Source organism: Netta rufina (genome assembly GCF_964035555.1).
Source record: "Netta rufina genome assembly, chromosome: 3".
Lineage (NCBI taxonomy): Eukaryota > Metazoa > Chordata > Aves > Anseriformes > Anatidae > Netta > Netta rufina.
In genome coordinates this window covers 54,818,502-54,833,315 of record NC_140125.1, presented here as the reverse complement: position 1 = coordinate 54,833,315, position 14,814 = coordinate 54,818,502, and the positions used below count along the sequence as shown (strand labels likewise).

General features: G+C 37.7%; 1 protein-coding gene across 2 annotated transcripts in view; it reads left to right on the top strand.

Annotated features, from left to right (window-relative positions):
- Positions 1-831: 831 nt before the first annotated feature.
- Positions 832-14,814, top strand: part of RGS17 (regulator of G protein signaling 17) — a gene marked incomplete at both ends in the record, with an annotated part of 29,703 nt that continues 15,720 nt past the window's right edge. The window contains one exon of one of the 2 annotated variants that reach the window (XM_084285009.1): positions 832-971. In XM_084285009.1, the coding sequence (XP_084141135.1) occupies positions 853-971 (119 nt within the window). The remainder of the gene's footprint in view (positions 972-14,814) is intronic. The other variant, XM_084285008.1, reaches the window with a different exon arrangement.

Here is a 14,814-nt window from a genome sequence, read left to right as displayed (position 1 = left end):
CCATTAGAAGGACTCTGGCATCTAAACCTTCCTAAATAACATAACCTGGCAGTAAAGTTATAGCTTCTTTTGAAAACTAAGTAATGCGTGGAATATTACTTCTAGCTGCATAGTGCAAGTCACTGGAAAGAAAAATATCTTGGCCTAATAAAATTTAGGAAGGACTGGCAATGAGCAAAAGAAAATCTGTCACCAGAAAATAGTCCCAAAGCTGAAAAAGTATTTTGTAAATAAATATTATTCCTATTATTTACAGAAAATAGCTCTCAAGTAGCAAACATCTCAGTTACGACACATAGTAATCTTGGCTTGTTATTTACAGACAGCTATTGCTGCCCATGACTTTTACAACACTTATATTGATTTCTCTGGTCCAACATTGACCAACGAAGTCAGTACTGGCTTAAAAAATAAAGATCACTTTCCAGCTCATGTTTGAAGTATATAACCATTTTGCCATATTTTTAGTAAAACGGAAAAAGCAGTGATAGTCATATGGTAATGAACGACTCAGTCCTTACCAAGTGCTATCCAAGCTGTGTAGCTTGGTGTTCAGCATGGTAATAACAGTCCTGTTAGTCCACTCAAAGTGATAATAGATGTGATTTGAAAGCACAGTAGCATAAACTTGTCACCAAAATGTGGTCTTCTGGAAACTGCTTTTATCACAGGAGAATTATGACTTGGCCACCAAAGTTGATGGCCATGTGCTTTCATTGCCACAAGCTGTGAGAACCAGTAGAATTAGAGGTTATTGTAGAAATGTGAATGTACTTTATGACGGTCTGTAGTAATTCTGTACATCTCTTATGTCTGTGTTCTTATAGCCACTTGGGCACTGAAGTAGCTGAAATGAGAAAGAGGCAGCAGTCACAAAATGAAGGAACATCAGCTGTGTCTCAAGCACCTGGAAACCAAAGGCCCAACAACACATGTTGCTTTTGTTGGTGCTGTTGCTGCAGCTGTTCATGGTATGTCCTGTAGTATATTTGGTTCCATATCCACCACAGGTAAACAATGAGAATGGAAAGAGCCAAGTACTGGGAACATGCAAACTTCTGGGAGAGGATTTCTGCCAAGAGGCACAATTTGAACATTTCACATGCACAAAAATAAAATAAAATTGAATAATTCCCTGATTTGATTGGACATCTTGTGAGGGGGAAGATGAAAGAATAGTACATTCAAGATATATTTACCCTATCAAAATCATAACTAAATAAGAAAATTTCACCCCTGAAACTTGTATGTGAGAGACTTCATGATGAACGTTTTATATATTGTGTTCAAAGTGTTGGGACTTTTTCTGCTTGTACTTTTGATATTGTAGTTCTTTTCATTCAGGAAGAAAAAGGGGGGGGGGAGTTTTATTACTTCTTAGTTGTTAAAATATATATATTCTGTAAATCTGAAATCATAAGCCTTGAATTCTACCTCACCTTTTAACTGGTGTGTCAAAATTTTGATGAAAAAAAAAAAAGGCTCAGTAATTATGGTTGCCTGTCTGTTCCTGAACAATGTGTTGGTTTGGAAAGTCAAAGAATTAAAGACAGTTTCAAAAATAGCTTAAAATTTTCAGTGTCTTGAAAAACATTAAGTCTTTACTTCTTATTTTCATGAACACAGTCAATGTTGAAAGAAAAAGAAATTGACCTGCAGTGTTCAGAGCCTGTGCATCCTGTTACATACAGAGTTCAGTCTCTTTGGAGTGACCATTCATCTGTGTATCTGTGTTATTTTCACTTGAATCAGCCCTCTAGCCCCAGTCTAAAATCAGAGGCTATTTGCTCCAGTACATTTAAAAATACATGTAAGTGGATATTTGGAGCAAAGATGAACGAGTGCTCATGCTTTTACAAAGATACTTTGCAATGTGTTCATTCCATAGAGCAAAAGGGCAGAAGTGCCTTTAATGGAAAGAAACAGGAGGATGTTTTGCTGCTGTTTTCTTCTGCTTGTGACAAAGGCACAATATAGGATTTGCTACACTATTACAGACCAAAGGTCCATTTAGTTCAGCATCCTACCTCAGGATGCTGTAGTGGATGCTAGAAGGAAAGGATAAAAGAAGTGAACATCCACATCCTCATGTTTACCCCAACAAAACTCAAAACTTCTGGCAATCTGCAGTTTAGGGACTTCCTGGCCCATCTATGGTTTTTGTAGCCCTTGATGGAATTTTCTTTTATTACCTTGCCATATGATTTTCTGAAGTGACTTCTGTAACTCACCTAAACTTTTGGCATCTAGTTTCCCATAGAAATAAATTCTACAGCAGACCTCTGTTCTGCGTAAATTATTAACCCCTCTTATTTGTTTTAATAATTTCATTTGATGCCTCCTTGCTCCTATGATTATAAGGAACAGTGAATAATTGTACTCAGGTTGATCATTTGTTAGAAAGGCTCTGTCATATCCCCCTTGACGTGTGTTTTCTTACATAGTCTCCTCTATAATCTCTGTGATACAGAAATTGACCCAGACCTTGGTTTATCCTCTTCTATCTATCCAACTACTTGTGTCGCTCTCTATATCTTTCCCTTTTTACTATCCCGTCTGAGATGTGTGACCAGAACTGTTGCAGTAGTCAAGACATAGGTGTACCATGGGTGCACTCTGTTGCAATGTTTCATGAGCTCTGTGCCCCTTGAACTTCCTCCACACCTTAGAATGCAATACCATTACGTATTTGCTTTAAATTGTAGGATGTCCTTCCGTCCTTCCAAATGCTTGAGTGTTTGGAAGTATTTAGTATTTAGTTTTTGTTGTTGATATTCTGTCTTTTTTTTTTTGGGGGGGGGAGGGGGGAAGGGAATGTTGAATGGTAGGGTTTGAGTATTATAAATTTTTTTTGATAACGTAGATTACACTGAACATGCAGAAATTCTGTCAGTTTAAGCTAATATTCTGAATTAAGGCAAAACACGCAATCAAAGGAGGTAGTGATATCCCTTGTATTTTCTAAAATCAAAGAGATAAAATAGATTATAAGTCTTTTTCCAGCTCTATCTTCTGTGATTCTACAGTGGAAACCCCAAAAGAGAAGAGACGAGACAAATTTTGAAAAAGACAGCATGAAATGCTTCCGAATCTGAGTTAAAATGAAGTAATTGGTTCTGGTGCCAAATTTGTTTGGTGAATTTGAGCTGTCCAGGTGGAGTACAAATTACTGTTCTTGCATCAGTTACTTACCCTAAAAAGAAAAAAAAAAAAAAAAAGAAAAAAAAATCACATAAACTTTGCTAGTCACTCATTATATAGATGATTCCAAGTAGGTAATTATCTAGGGTCATGTAACAGGAAGGCTTAACCAATCATTGTAACAGGTTCTCTGGACCTAATGCAATTCCCTAGTTCTACAAGGATTTTTGAGTAACGTGAATTTCTCAAGAGATACCAGTCTGGAAATGTAGCTGGCTTTATTAATGGTGATAATAATGCTTTAGCTGTCAATATTAAGATAAGAAGGTTTTTCCTCTGTTTTTCCACCAGCTTATGTAACTGAGGGACAGCTCTTATATCACTATCGTTTAATGCCACAACTTCCTCACTATTCATAGAAAAGGGGGGAGGGAGGAGGGCAGATTTTAGCATAAAGCTTTCCCTTGTGTCTATGTGAAGAGCTAGTTCAGTAGTTTGTATCTCCATACAAATCATTCCAATTCTAAAAATATCTTTTGTGAATCATGTGATGTTTGTTTCCTTTTGTTCTACCCTGTGTTAAAATCAGAATAGTCATTAAGTCTTCTGTTTGCATAACAGCATAGGCAAATATTCACACCTTTGTTTGGAGAAATAATACTTTGCCTAACAGAGACTTGTTATCAGCAACGGGTTGAATCCTAAAATTATCCAGTATATATTTTTACAATTTTTTTTTTTTTTCTCTAATAATTCCTTCCTAAACGTAATAAACTTCTGGAGCTCATTTCTATTATTGTGAGTTAATACCAGAAGGCATCTGAGCCCCACCCAGACCTCCCTCCCAGGTGGCTGGGGAGAGAACTAGAAAGGTGAAAGGCATAAAATTTGTGCGTTGACATGAAGACAGCTTAATAAGTAAAACAAGGCTGCATGCGCAAGCAAAGAAGAACAAGGAATTCATTCACTGCTTCCCATGGGCTGACAGATGTTCAGCCATTTCCAGGAAAGCTGGGCTCATCATGTGTAACAGTTACTTAGAAAGATAAACACCATAATGACAAACGTCCTCCCTTCCTCCTTCTTCCCCTCAGTTTTATTGCTTAACATGATGTCATAAGGTATGGGATATTACTTTGGTCGTTTTGGGTCAGCAGTCCTGGCTGTGTCCCCTCCCAGCTTCCTGTGCAGCCCCAACTAACTTGCTGGTGAGGCAATGTAAGAAACAGAACCTTGACTGTGTAATCATTGTTCAGCAGTAGGTGTGTTATCAACACTGTTTTCTCCACAAATCCAAAACATAGCACTATACAATCTACTATGAAGACAATTAACTCCATCCCAAACAAACCCAATATGTCCATTGGTACAGATCATGGAATCATAGAATTATTAAGGTTGGAAAAGACCTCCAAGATCATCTGGCCCAACCATCCCCCTACCACCAATATCACCCACTAAACCATGACCCTAAGTACCATGTCCAGCCTTTCCTTAAACACCCCCAGGGAAGGAGACTCCACCACCTCCCTGGGCAACCTGTTCTAATGCCTAACTACACTTTCTGAGAAGAAATTTCTCCTGATTTCCAACCTGAAATTTTAAATAATTGTCATGAAAGTAAATTGCTTAGTTTAAATGGATGGAACAGGGTTCGCCCAGATTGCCAAGATGGAGATAAATAGATTCCAGAAGATGGCATTTTATTTCGATAGGTATGGTCAGTAAGTTGCTCAACTACTTTAAGCCTTTAAGTGGTGGTTCCTGAGTATGACTAGCTAATCATAAGTGGTTCCTCCTTAGTGGGAAAAATACAGTACTTCAGAAGTCCTCAACAGCAAAAGTTCGTCCATTTACTTCAGAGGCAAATAATATATGCCTCTGAAGGCCTTCTATAAAACCTTCTTCTCTCTGTTGACCAGATATAAGCCTTATGTGCTTACTTTGGAAGGACGGCCTCACTGAAGTGTCTAGTATATAAGTACAAGTTAGGTACCTAAGGTGCTAAACTGAATCTCACCCTGTGTCTTAAGCCACCACAAAACACCATTCCCATAGAGGAGATAAGAAAAGGCTTCCTCTTGAGGTATAACTTAAATGATTCAAGTAGCCATAACTGTCCTAGAATGACTATCTACAATTTCCTCAATTTCACTGTCTTCAGAGAGCTGCACTAGTGTTTAGTGCTATGGCTTTAGTGCTTTGAGCTCAGCCTGGCAAGGTAAATGTGGAGGAAGACCTTTATTTCACTTTCTTTAACAGTCCACTAATTCAGCTTCCTGAGCAGACATCAATCTAGTCACTCCCTTGCAAACATTTGTAAATCACATTCTTCAAAATAATCTCAAGATGCAAACATGGAGATATTGGCTATCTGCCAATTTTACTTTGCTTCCTCTTTTTTTCTCCCACCCAGAGAAGTCACAGCTTTTTATCCTCTCTTCCTTTTATAAGGTGCTCAGTGAATTTCAAAGCTCTTGGACACCCTGATGCCTAATAAGACCTATCTTATTTCACCATACACAGAAGGTCCAGAAGACAATATGTGCCCTGCCAGACCTTTTCTGTATGAGAGCCTGGGGGACATGACAAAGCTTTCTCGGGATGAGTGAAGCTGATCACACAATCATACCTACTTCTGTAGCCTGATTCATGTATCTGAGCTGGATGGCCTTTTCCTTAAAATGAATTTTAATGAGACCTGCAGCAGTTGCTGAAGAACTTGTGGAAGAGGGAGAGGTGTTCCCATGTCCAGCAGCGTGACCCATACAAAAACCGGGCCCGCCATTTGATTTCTTGTGACCTTTCTGTGACTAATTTCCCACACCCAAGAGATCTTGAGGAAGATAGGGTATTTGCCAGCTTGGCAGTAAACAAGAGTTGTGTTGGAAAGAAACCTCTCCCTTCTAATAAAAATAAAAATAAAAATAAAAATAAAAATAAAAATAAAAATAAAAATAAAAATAAAAATAAAAATAAAAATAAAAATAAAAATAAAAATAAAAATAAAAATAAATAAAAATAAAAATCTGTACTTCCCACCTATAGTACTTTGAGATGAATACTTGTTTTCTGGCATATTTGGTGTTAGTTTGCCACTGAAAAATTGTGTCTAAACTTTGCATGACTCTACACAAGGCAATCTCTGGGGGTTATAGTCAGGGCTGCTTTATCTTTTTTAATTCTGGAAGAAAATTTGGAGGGGAAAGAATCAAAGAAAGAATGGAAACAAAAACAAACAAACAAAAGAATCCCAACAATGTAATGCAATAAATTATAGCCACATTTTCTGAAATGTGTGCAAAAGCTAAAATCTATATTCTACTTCCCAAGCATGTCTGCAGCAGAACTCTTATGCTAGGAGTAGACTAGAGGGGAACTGGTACAAGCAGAGACACTCTGGCATTTTGTTAAAGTTTTTAGCATCACAATCAGATATACCCAACTCCCTATGTTGTATTTTTTCAAAATGTCAGACCTGAGAAAAGCAAATGTGTAAAAGTGTACTGGGAATTATGGTGCTGTAGTGTAGAATATGGAAGCATAGACTATTGCACTCTATTTTACTGAAATAGAAGGTGATATTCTAAATATATGTATATATTTAACAGGAAAAGATGTTCAATTCTGAATCTTTTTATACTTTCAAACATCACAGAACTTCCTTCAGTTTTTATCATTTGTGGTTACAGAGGTCAAAGATGAAAACATTCCCTCTCTTCCCTGCAGAATAATTTATCCTGAGGGGTAGTGGGCTTAGCTAGCACAGGAACTTTTTCTATATGCTTCTGTGAGACAGCCTCACTTGTTTTGCCTCGGGTTATCATATTGCAATGGGCAGCACTGGTGCTTCCTGAGGAAAAAAGCACTAGTTTTCCTGACAGGTAGAATTTAACGCTGTACAAAATCCATTACATAACCTGTCACAGATGCTACTGAAAGTGATATTTTAGAAAACTAGTTTTAAACCACCTTATCTTTAAGTCCACCAATCCTGAGTGCTGAGGTCATGACAGAAAGCAGCCTGGCAAGTTTCATACTTTCATAAACTGTGTTAATATTTGAGAGGTAACGCGTATCTTTTCCCTTTAAAGCAAATGAAAGGGATGATCTCTGAAGTTAAAAATCAAAGAAGAGAATCCTGTCTTCTTAATGGGTATGATATGTAATGGTCTCTCTCTGCTTTGTAATTCAAATGGGCAAGTGATTTTTCAGGAGTTTTATGGATGCTTCATTCCTAAGGGCAGGTGGGGGACAGGTGGCTCTGTACATGCTTGTTTACACAGCTCTCCCAGGGCATCACAGTCTGACCTGCCAACCTCTGGGCTTGTACCCTTCAGTGACACTGTGCCAGATTGTCAGTTTTAGCCTAATAATTCCTGGAAGTCTGCTCTCCCATTGAACCGGAACACAAATTTATCTCAGATGTGATTTGGGGCAAGTCCAATCCCAGAGCTCCAGAGGCAGTGAGCAGAGAAAGATTTTGACCATTTCCTGCACCTCTCTGTGAAACAGATGTGAAATGCCACTGTTTGAAAGAGGGGAGCACATTTCTTCTACGTAAATAATGCCATTAAGTGTGAACATATGACAGATTGGGTTTCAGGTATGCTAACTGCAGCAAACTTCACAATTTTTCCTTCATCTACGTCTAGATAGCAAAGGGCCAAGGCAGGAAATCAAAACACTAACAGCAAACTGAAAGGAATACAGAAAATTAAAAAAAAAAAAAAAAAAAAAAAAAAAAAAAAAAAAAACAACAACAACAATGACAAAAGAATTTAAAGTAAAATCAACTACAGAAAACTTAAAATTAACTTGTTAAATCTCATGTGAAAGCCTGCCTCAATCACTGTGGAGCCCTGGTCTGAAATGCTAATCTGATCTTCCCTAGTCAGGAAGCAGCCCAGAAATCACTATTTTCAACTCCATCCATCACCTTTTGTCTTCCTATCTTCCCTCTGTCTTCTTCTCAGCCTCCCCCCACCTACCTGCAAAGCCCGTTGCTGAAGGTATTGTGCATCCTTGGACCACACACTGACTCCCGCAGCAAGGAGTCTCAACAGACCATTTGCCACACGGAAGTGGCCTTGGTGCAGGTCATTGCCCCACTGGGACATGTAAAGTAGAACAGAATCCTGTGTTTCTCTAGAAGAAGGCAGAAAGCCACACACTGCATATATTTCTGCCAGTGTCTGCAAGGGGTAGTCACTAATGTGCTGCTGGGCTACCATGAAATCATAGTGGAAGAACAAAGATACAGAAGATACCACACGTGTTCAGCTTATACACATTATTTCAAATGAATTTTTAGCCAAAAGCTCTGGTTTGAAAAAAAAAAAAAATGTACCACCATAAATTCAGCATAACTCCATGTAAACTGACAGATGTTTCTACTTTCAAAGGTATGAGATAACTTTGTTCCTCCCCACTGTAAAATAGAAGACTAATGTGAGGAATGGAGCAATAGCTTATCATGCATCCAGGCTGTTAACTTTGCTCCCAAGCTAGTGGTGGAATCTTCATTAACATCAAAAGCAGCTCTATGTTCTCTTGGCCAAGCTTTCAAAATTAGGTCTTTGATATCTTAAACTATGAAGTTTGTTTCATATTGAGAAGGCTCATGTATTTACATATACATATAATTACAGTAAAAAAAAAATAAATAAATGAATAAATAAATAATAAAATACAGTAAAAAATAAATTAATAATATAGTGACATTTCTACCCATCTGTGAAAACACAAGCAGGTTAGAGAATGGTAGAACATAAACATAATATATTAGCAAATTTTTAATAAATGTTTCTGAAGCTTCATAAACCAAATGCATAGATTCTTATGTGCATAATATTGCTGAGATAAGAAACATCTATCAATCAAAAAGCAGAGTTTAACTGCAGAAAATAGTCCTATTTCAAGCAAACAATTCTGCAAAGGAAATGGAATTAAATAAAAAAAAAAAAAATCAGAACAATCAGAACATGTTCAGAGGGGATTTGGGATTACAGAAGGCTCATTCTAATTCAGCAATACATAAGATGCTGATAGTAGCTCCTTAGAAGGAAAAAGCAGACTAAATCTAGTTAACTTTAGAAAATGATCTTGATTCTGTCCTGGCACAGCATGCAGGGTGTATTCAGGGACAGCTGCTCTTGAGGAGACTACAGGAGGAGAAAGTGAAGGTAGAATCACCTCCACTGGGGTACAGCAGCTTGATGTCTTCTTGGAGGCTGTTTAAGAGATGGATAGCTTCAGAGCATCAGCATCTTCGCTCTTCCTTGCCACTCATGCCCGTTTCCCACCTGCCTGTGCCAAAATGCTGTTCAGCCTGATGTCTGCAGAATGGTGTCTGAAGGAAGATTCATAATGTCAGGACAGATTTTCTGTCACTAGAGCACAGCTTGACTGTTTCTGTGGAAAGAAAGAAAGAAAGAAAGAAAGAAAGAAAGAAAGAAAGAAAGAAAGAAAGAAAGAAAGAAAGAAAGAAAGAAAGAAAGAAAGAAAGAAAGAAAGAAAGAAAGAAAGAAAGAAAGAAAGAAAGAAAGAAAGGAAGGAAGGAAGGAAGGAAGGAAGGAAGGAAGGAAGGAAGGAAGGAAGGAAGGAAGGAAGGAAGGAAGGAAGGAAGGAAGGAAGGAAGGAAGGAAGGAAGGAAGGAAGGAAGGAAGGAAGGAAGGAAGGAAGGAAGGAAGGAAGGAAGGAAGGAAGGAAGGAAGGAAGGAAGGAAGAGCAATAGAAATGATTGCTGAGGATGCCTGAGTACAGTTTGTGTTACAGTTTTGGTGATCTTCAGTTGTTAGGAGTATGGAGCTTTTGAAATCTACCCAGATGTTTTGTTTTGTTTTAATTATTTTTTTTTCCTTATTGAAAATTTGTCAATTATATATTTAAGGAAGGATGCATTAACATAGGAGTCTGTGGAAGAACACAGAAATGAAGATGTGAAAGATCAAAATGTGTCTGAGATCAAAATACAAGCTCAACTAAGGCTTGTTATAGATGGTGTCATCTTAAAGGAGCAAAAGTGACATTGCAAATACTCAGAGCTTTATTCATCATGCAGTGTAAGAAGGGCTTAAATATTTAAATGCAAAAACAAAGCCAACAAAATCTTACTCAAATTAAACACATTGACTGCATCTATATTAGCAAACTAAACAGGTCCGGGGGCCAGTATGGGCTCAAGCAATCAGCCATACTGTTAAATTGTTAGCAGTTGGTACCTCCCTGACAGTTTTGGCACAGTTACAGACAGAGACCTATTGCATGTGCAGAACCCACCCCTGTTTTGGATATGGTCTTTATTTTGAGCTCTGGGTTGTCAGTAAGCCTCAGTGCCAGAGAACTCTCCCAACCCCTGCAAGAATAAATGCAGCCTGCAGTTCTGAGCTGGAAGGGGAAAAATATTAGGCTACTTAAATCTGTTAGCAGCAAAATTTCCATCTTATGATGGCTTATTTTTTAACCATGTATCATTCCAAATCGGTTTAAAATGTCAGTTAAAACAGAAATAAATGCCTAGCGCTTTTAAGAGAAAAAATGAGAAAAAAATATCATGGAAATGAGTCTGCACCTCTAGTAGATAACACTTATATGATGGAAATCCTTGCACTTGAAAGTGGGTCAGATATTCATTATGGGAGGCAGAAAGGCAAAGAAGATGAGAATCTTGTCTAGTCATTCTTAATAATTTCATAGCACACTTACTGGTCTAGATGGTAATCCTGGCTCTTCCAAAGTAGCTGATTTAGGCCTGATACTGGCAGATACTGAACACCCATTATGGAGCAATGGATATTCCTTTTGCTCTTTACAGTTCCTTTTGGTATTCGTTGAAAGCGCTTGTCAGCTCAGCAATTTGTTTAACAATATCTGGACCCCAGAAGTTGGCACCCATCAAAAGAGAAGCTTGTCTGCATTAAATACAGACTGGCATGACAGTTGTAATTCCAGCTTCTTAGGTGGACAAACGTTAAGTGGAAGATCCCCATCGTATACGATTGTAGCATGGATAAGTATAAACTAGTTTGGCCCATGTTAATTTCATAAATAAAATAAGCTATTCATAAGCCTCATGGTAGGAATTCCACTTGATAAATGCATAAAGCTCTTTATAATTGAAGAATTGTAAAACACTTTATGAAAAATTATGAATTTATTATGAATGCTCCAATGCACCTTCTCCCATTTAGAAACAGCCACTAAATCTACAGAAGCAAAGGAGTGACCCTAGTCAGAGTGAATTCTTTACTGTTGCTGCTATTTTCATCCCTTTAAAACAAAAATAATCAAAAACACTATTGAAATCAAGACTAGACTCATTTATCTGAATAAACTGAGACTATTAGACTTGCTTACTAATGGATTGGAGGGCTTTTATTCATCCAGTTACCCTCACATAATTTCTATTTCTTTGAACACTAGACAACTGCCACTTTTAATTGTGTCAAGTATATGAAGGAATTGCTTGCAAAATAGCTGTAGCCAGGAGTGAGGACACTGCAGATTGTCTAGTAATTAGACGTATCCATTGTACAAAACAGGATATGAATGGTAATCTTATTCGGAAGCAAGGAATGAAGCTGACAGCCAGACTAGTGAGCTGTTGGGTGACCTGACAAGAGAAATACACCCTTAAGTTGAATCTTGCCTAAAGCAAAAAACAACCCTACTGTAACAAAACAAAGCCAGAGTAATTATATTAAGAATCAGTGGTAAAGGAACTTAGTCAAATTGAATCAATGGATTTGTTATGTATACAGACGTTACATTCTTTATGTGAGACCAAAAAATGTAAAAAATTGATCCTAGAGGAGACTCAAAGTTCCCAAAAGATGTAATAGCTTCTGGTGTGGCTACCATTATGTAAAAGTAATATAATCTCCTTGCAGTAGAATCCACCAGAAAGCATATTTTTCTTAAAGATTTTAAGAACAAAATACCTCTGAGAAAAAAAAAATAATAATAATAAAAAAAAGAAAAAAAAAAAAGGAGAGTTTAGGAAATCACATTTTTTTTTTTTTGCACAGTTGCAAATTTTGCTCAGTACTAGTCTAACTTTGAGGAAGATACTGTCCTTTATTTCAGAAGTTCAAGTACAGTGCACACTGGTAGTTTCCATCTGCCTTTGGTTGCCTGCTGAGCTGCGGTATCTGTAGCTAGGTAGATTAAATCAGTCACACAAGAAGAGAGGAGAAAAGCAAGTTCAGCAAGCCTTGGCTTTCTGAAAGACTGTCCATAAAAAAGACAAGACTGTTTTCACATATTCTTTAGCCTGAATTTACTCTCATTGACCCTGGGAATATCTCCCTCGTTCACTGAAAAAAAAAAAAATAAATAAAAAAAAAATTCTGAAATATAAATATTGTTACTCTTTTTTTATCAATGTGTGCAAAGACCTGAAGGTGCAATGAAGACAGAGCCAGGCTCTTTTCAGTGTTGCCCAGAGCCAGAACAAGAGGGTTCAGAATAAGAAATGGACACAAGAGGTTCCCTCTGAACATCAGGAAGCACTTCTGTACTGTGCAGGTGACCAAGCACTGGCACAGGTTGCCCAGAGAGGTTGTGGGGCTGTGGGGCTCTTTGGAGCTCTTCAGAAGCCACCTGGACATGGTGCTGGGCAGCCCTCTCTGGGTGTCCCTGCTTGAGTTGGGGTTGGACTAGATGGCCTCCAGAGATGCCTGCCAACCTCAGCCATGATATGGTTCTGTGATTCTGTGTTTGACTGGAGAAAGACTAAACTCAGATCTTGAATGTTTGCAAAACTTTTGTTGTTGTGGATATATTTGTGGTTATCTTAGGAGTATGTCCCTTCTGTCAGGGGGTTTGTAGCAGGTTAGCTTCTCCTCCATCAAACTGCTTCTGAACATTTTCCACAAAAATGTTCAGAAAAAAAAAAAATGTTTTCCACAAAAATGTTCAGAAAGAGTCAGTTGAAAATTTTAATCAAAGATCAAACTGCAAATATAAATCTTTGATAACAATCAAACTCAACACTTGATTTTTTTATTCTACAAGGCCTTGCTTTCAAATTCTTTGTGGGCTCCAATAGGAAAATGCAGAGTTTGGACAAATATGAAAGCTTTGTCTGCCAAATTTATACTGATTTCTACTTTCATGGAAAATACAGCAGGATGATATAGCTCATGGCTTTAAAAAGAGACTATTAGTTCAACTGTCCCTTATGAACAGAAAGAGTTATCAGATTTTAGATCTGTTACATCTTAAATTATTAAATATACTGAAAAGGGAATAAAGTGGAGTGCTGCAGATTTGCTCAAACCTTTTTAGGTACTGATTTTACCGAGCCTCTGTGATTTACTTTAGCTTAGCATTCATTTTTCAGTAAGGATGATTTACCTTCACAGTGGCATGTGGGATGCAATTTAATAACCTTATATAATGATCTTACATAAACTCTAAAATCTTGTCCAAGACTTCCCATTAACAAAGAGATGATTATACTCTTAAGCACTAGATCACTTGGTTTCAATTCCACTTTTACTCAAACTAGGGAGTAGCATAGCAAAAGTAAGAGCATCAGAACAGAGCTAAATGCCTTAACTGACCAGACCTTAATAGACTGCGATGATGCAGATAGCTTAAACCTTAATTTTTACTGATCTCTTTTTTCTTTTATGGTCTGTAGTTGCATCTGTAATGACTTTGACCAATTACCCTGAATCCAGCACGGTATTAAGGAAGCACTGCTATTGAAAAGCCTGCTCTCCCCCACCTTCAAAGCATGCCGGAAATATACAATCTCAGATAAACTGAGAAATTTCTTATTTTTCAGGAGGAAGTTCATGCTTCTGAATTAAAATAGGGTTGACCTTATGATAATCCTTTTAAGAAAAGGATTCACATACCTTAGTTCAAAATTACATAAGAAAGGTAGGACTCCCCTCCTCTTCATCTACAGTGTTTTAAGTGTATTTCATTCTAAACTCTCAAATTTCTTGCAAAACAAGCAGCTAGCTCTTCACACAGAAAAAGAGCACTGCAAAAGCAGCACTGGAACAAACACAGGTTAATTTTCAGCAATTCCTTAGTCACATCTGGATTGCTGCTGCATTGTAGATATTAGAGATACTGTAGCAAACAGGCCAAGATACTTGTGTGTAGGCACAGAATTTTTTGGCCACAGATCATCATAGAATCATAGAATGTTTTGAGTTTGAAGGGACCTTAAAGACCATCTCATTCCAATGCCCCTGCCATGGGCAAGGACACCTCCAGCAGACCAGGTTGCTCAAAGCCCCATCCAGCCTGGCCTTGAATACTTCCAGGGACAGGGCATACACAGTTTCTCTGGGCAATCTGTTCCAACCTCATAGTAAATAATTTCTTCCTAATATCTAATCTAAACCTACCCTTTTATACTTTAAAACCATTACTCCTCACTTTAGTAGTGTACATTACTGTCACTACACTCCCTGACAGAGTCCATTTCCTGCTTTCTTGTAGGCCCCCTTTAGGTATTGGAAGGATGCAGATCCTTCACTCCTGTCTTCACACACTTCACAGCCACTTGTCTAGGAATCTCATGACTGGTTTAGGGAAGCAAGGATACTTCAAAATAACACACGAAACAAATGCAGTTTTTGTTGTGTTTGGGGATTTTGATTCTTTCAGGCATTGCTCTTCAAACTTCTCTCAATAATGCTTAACATA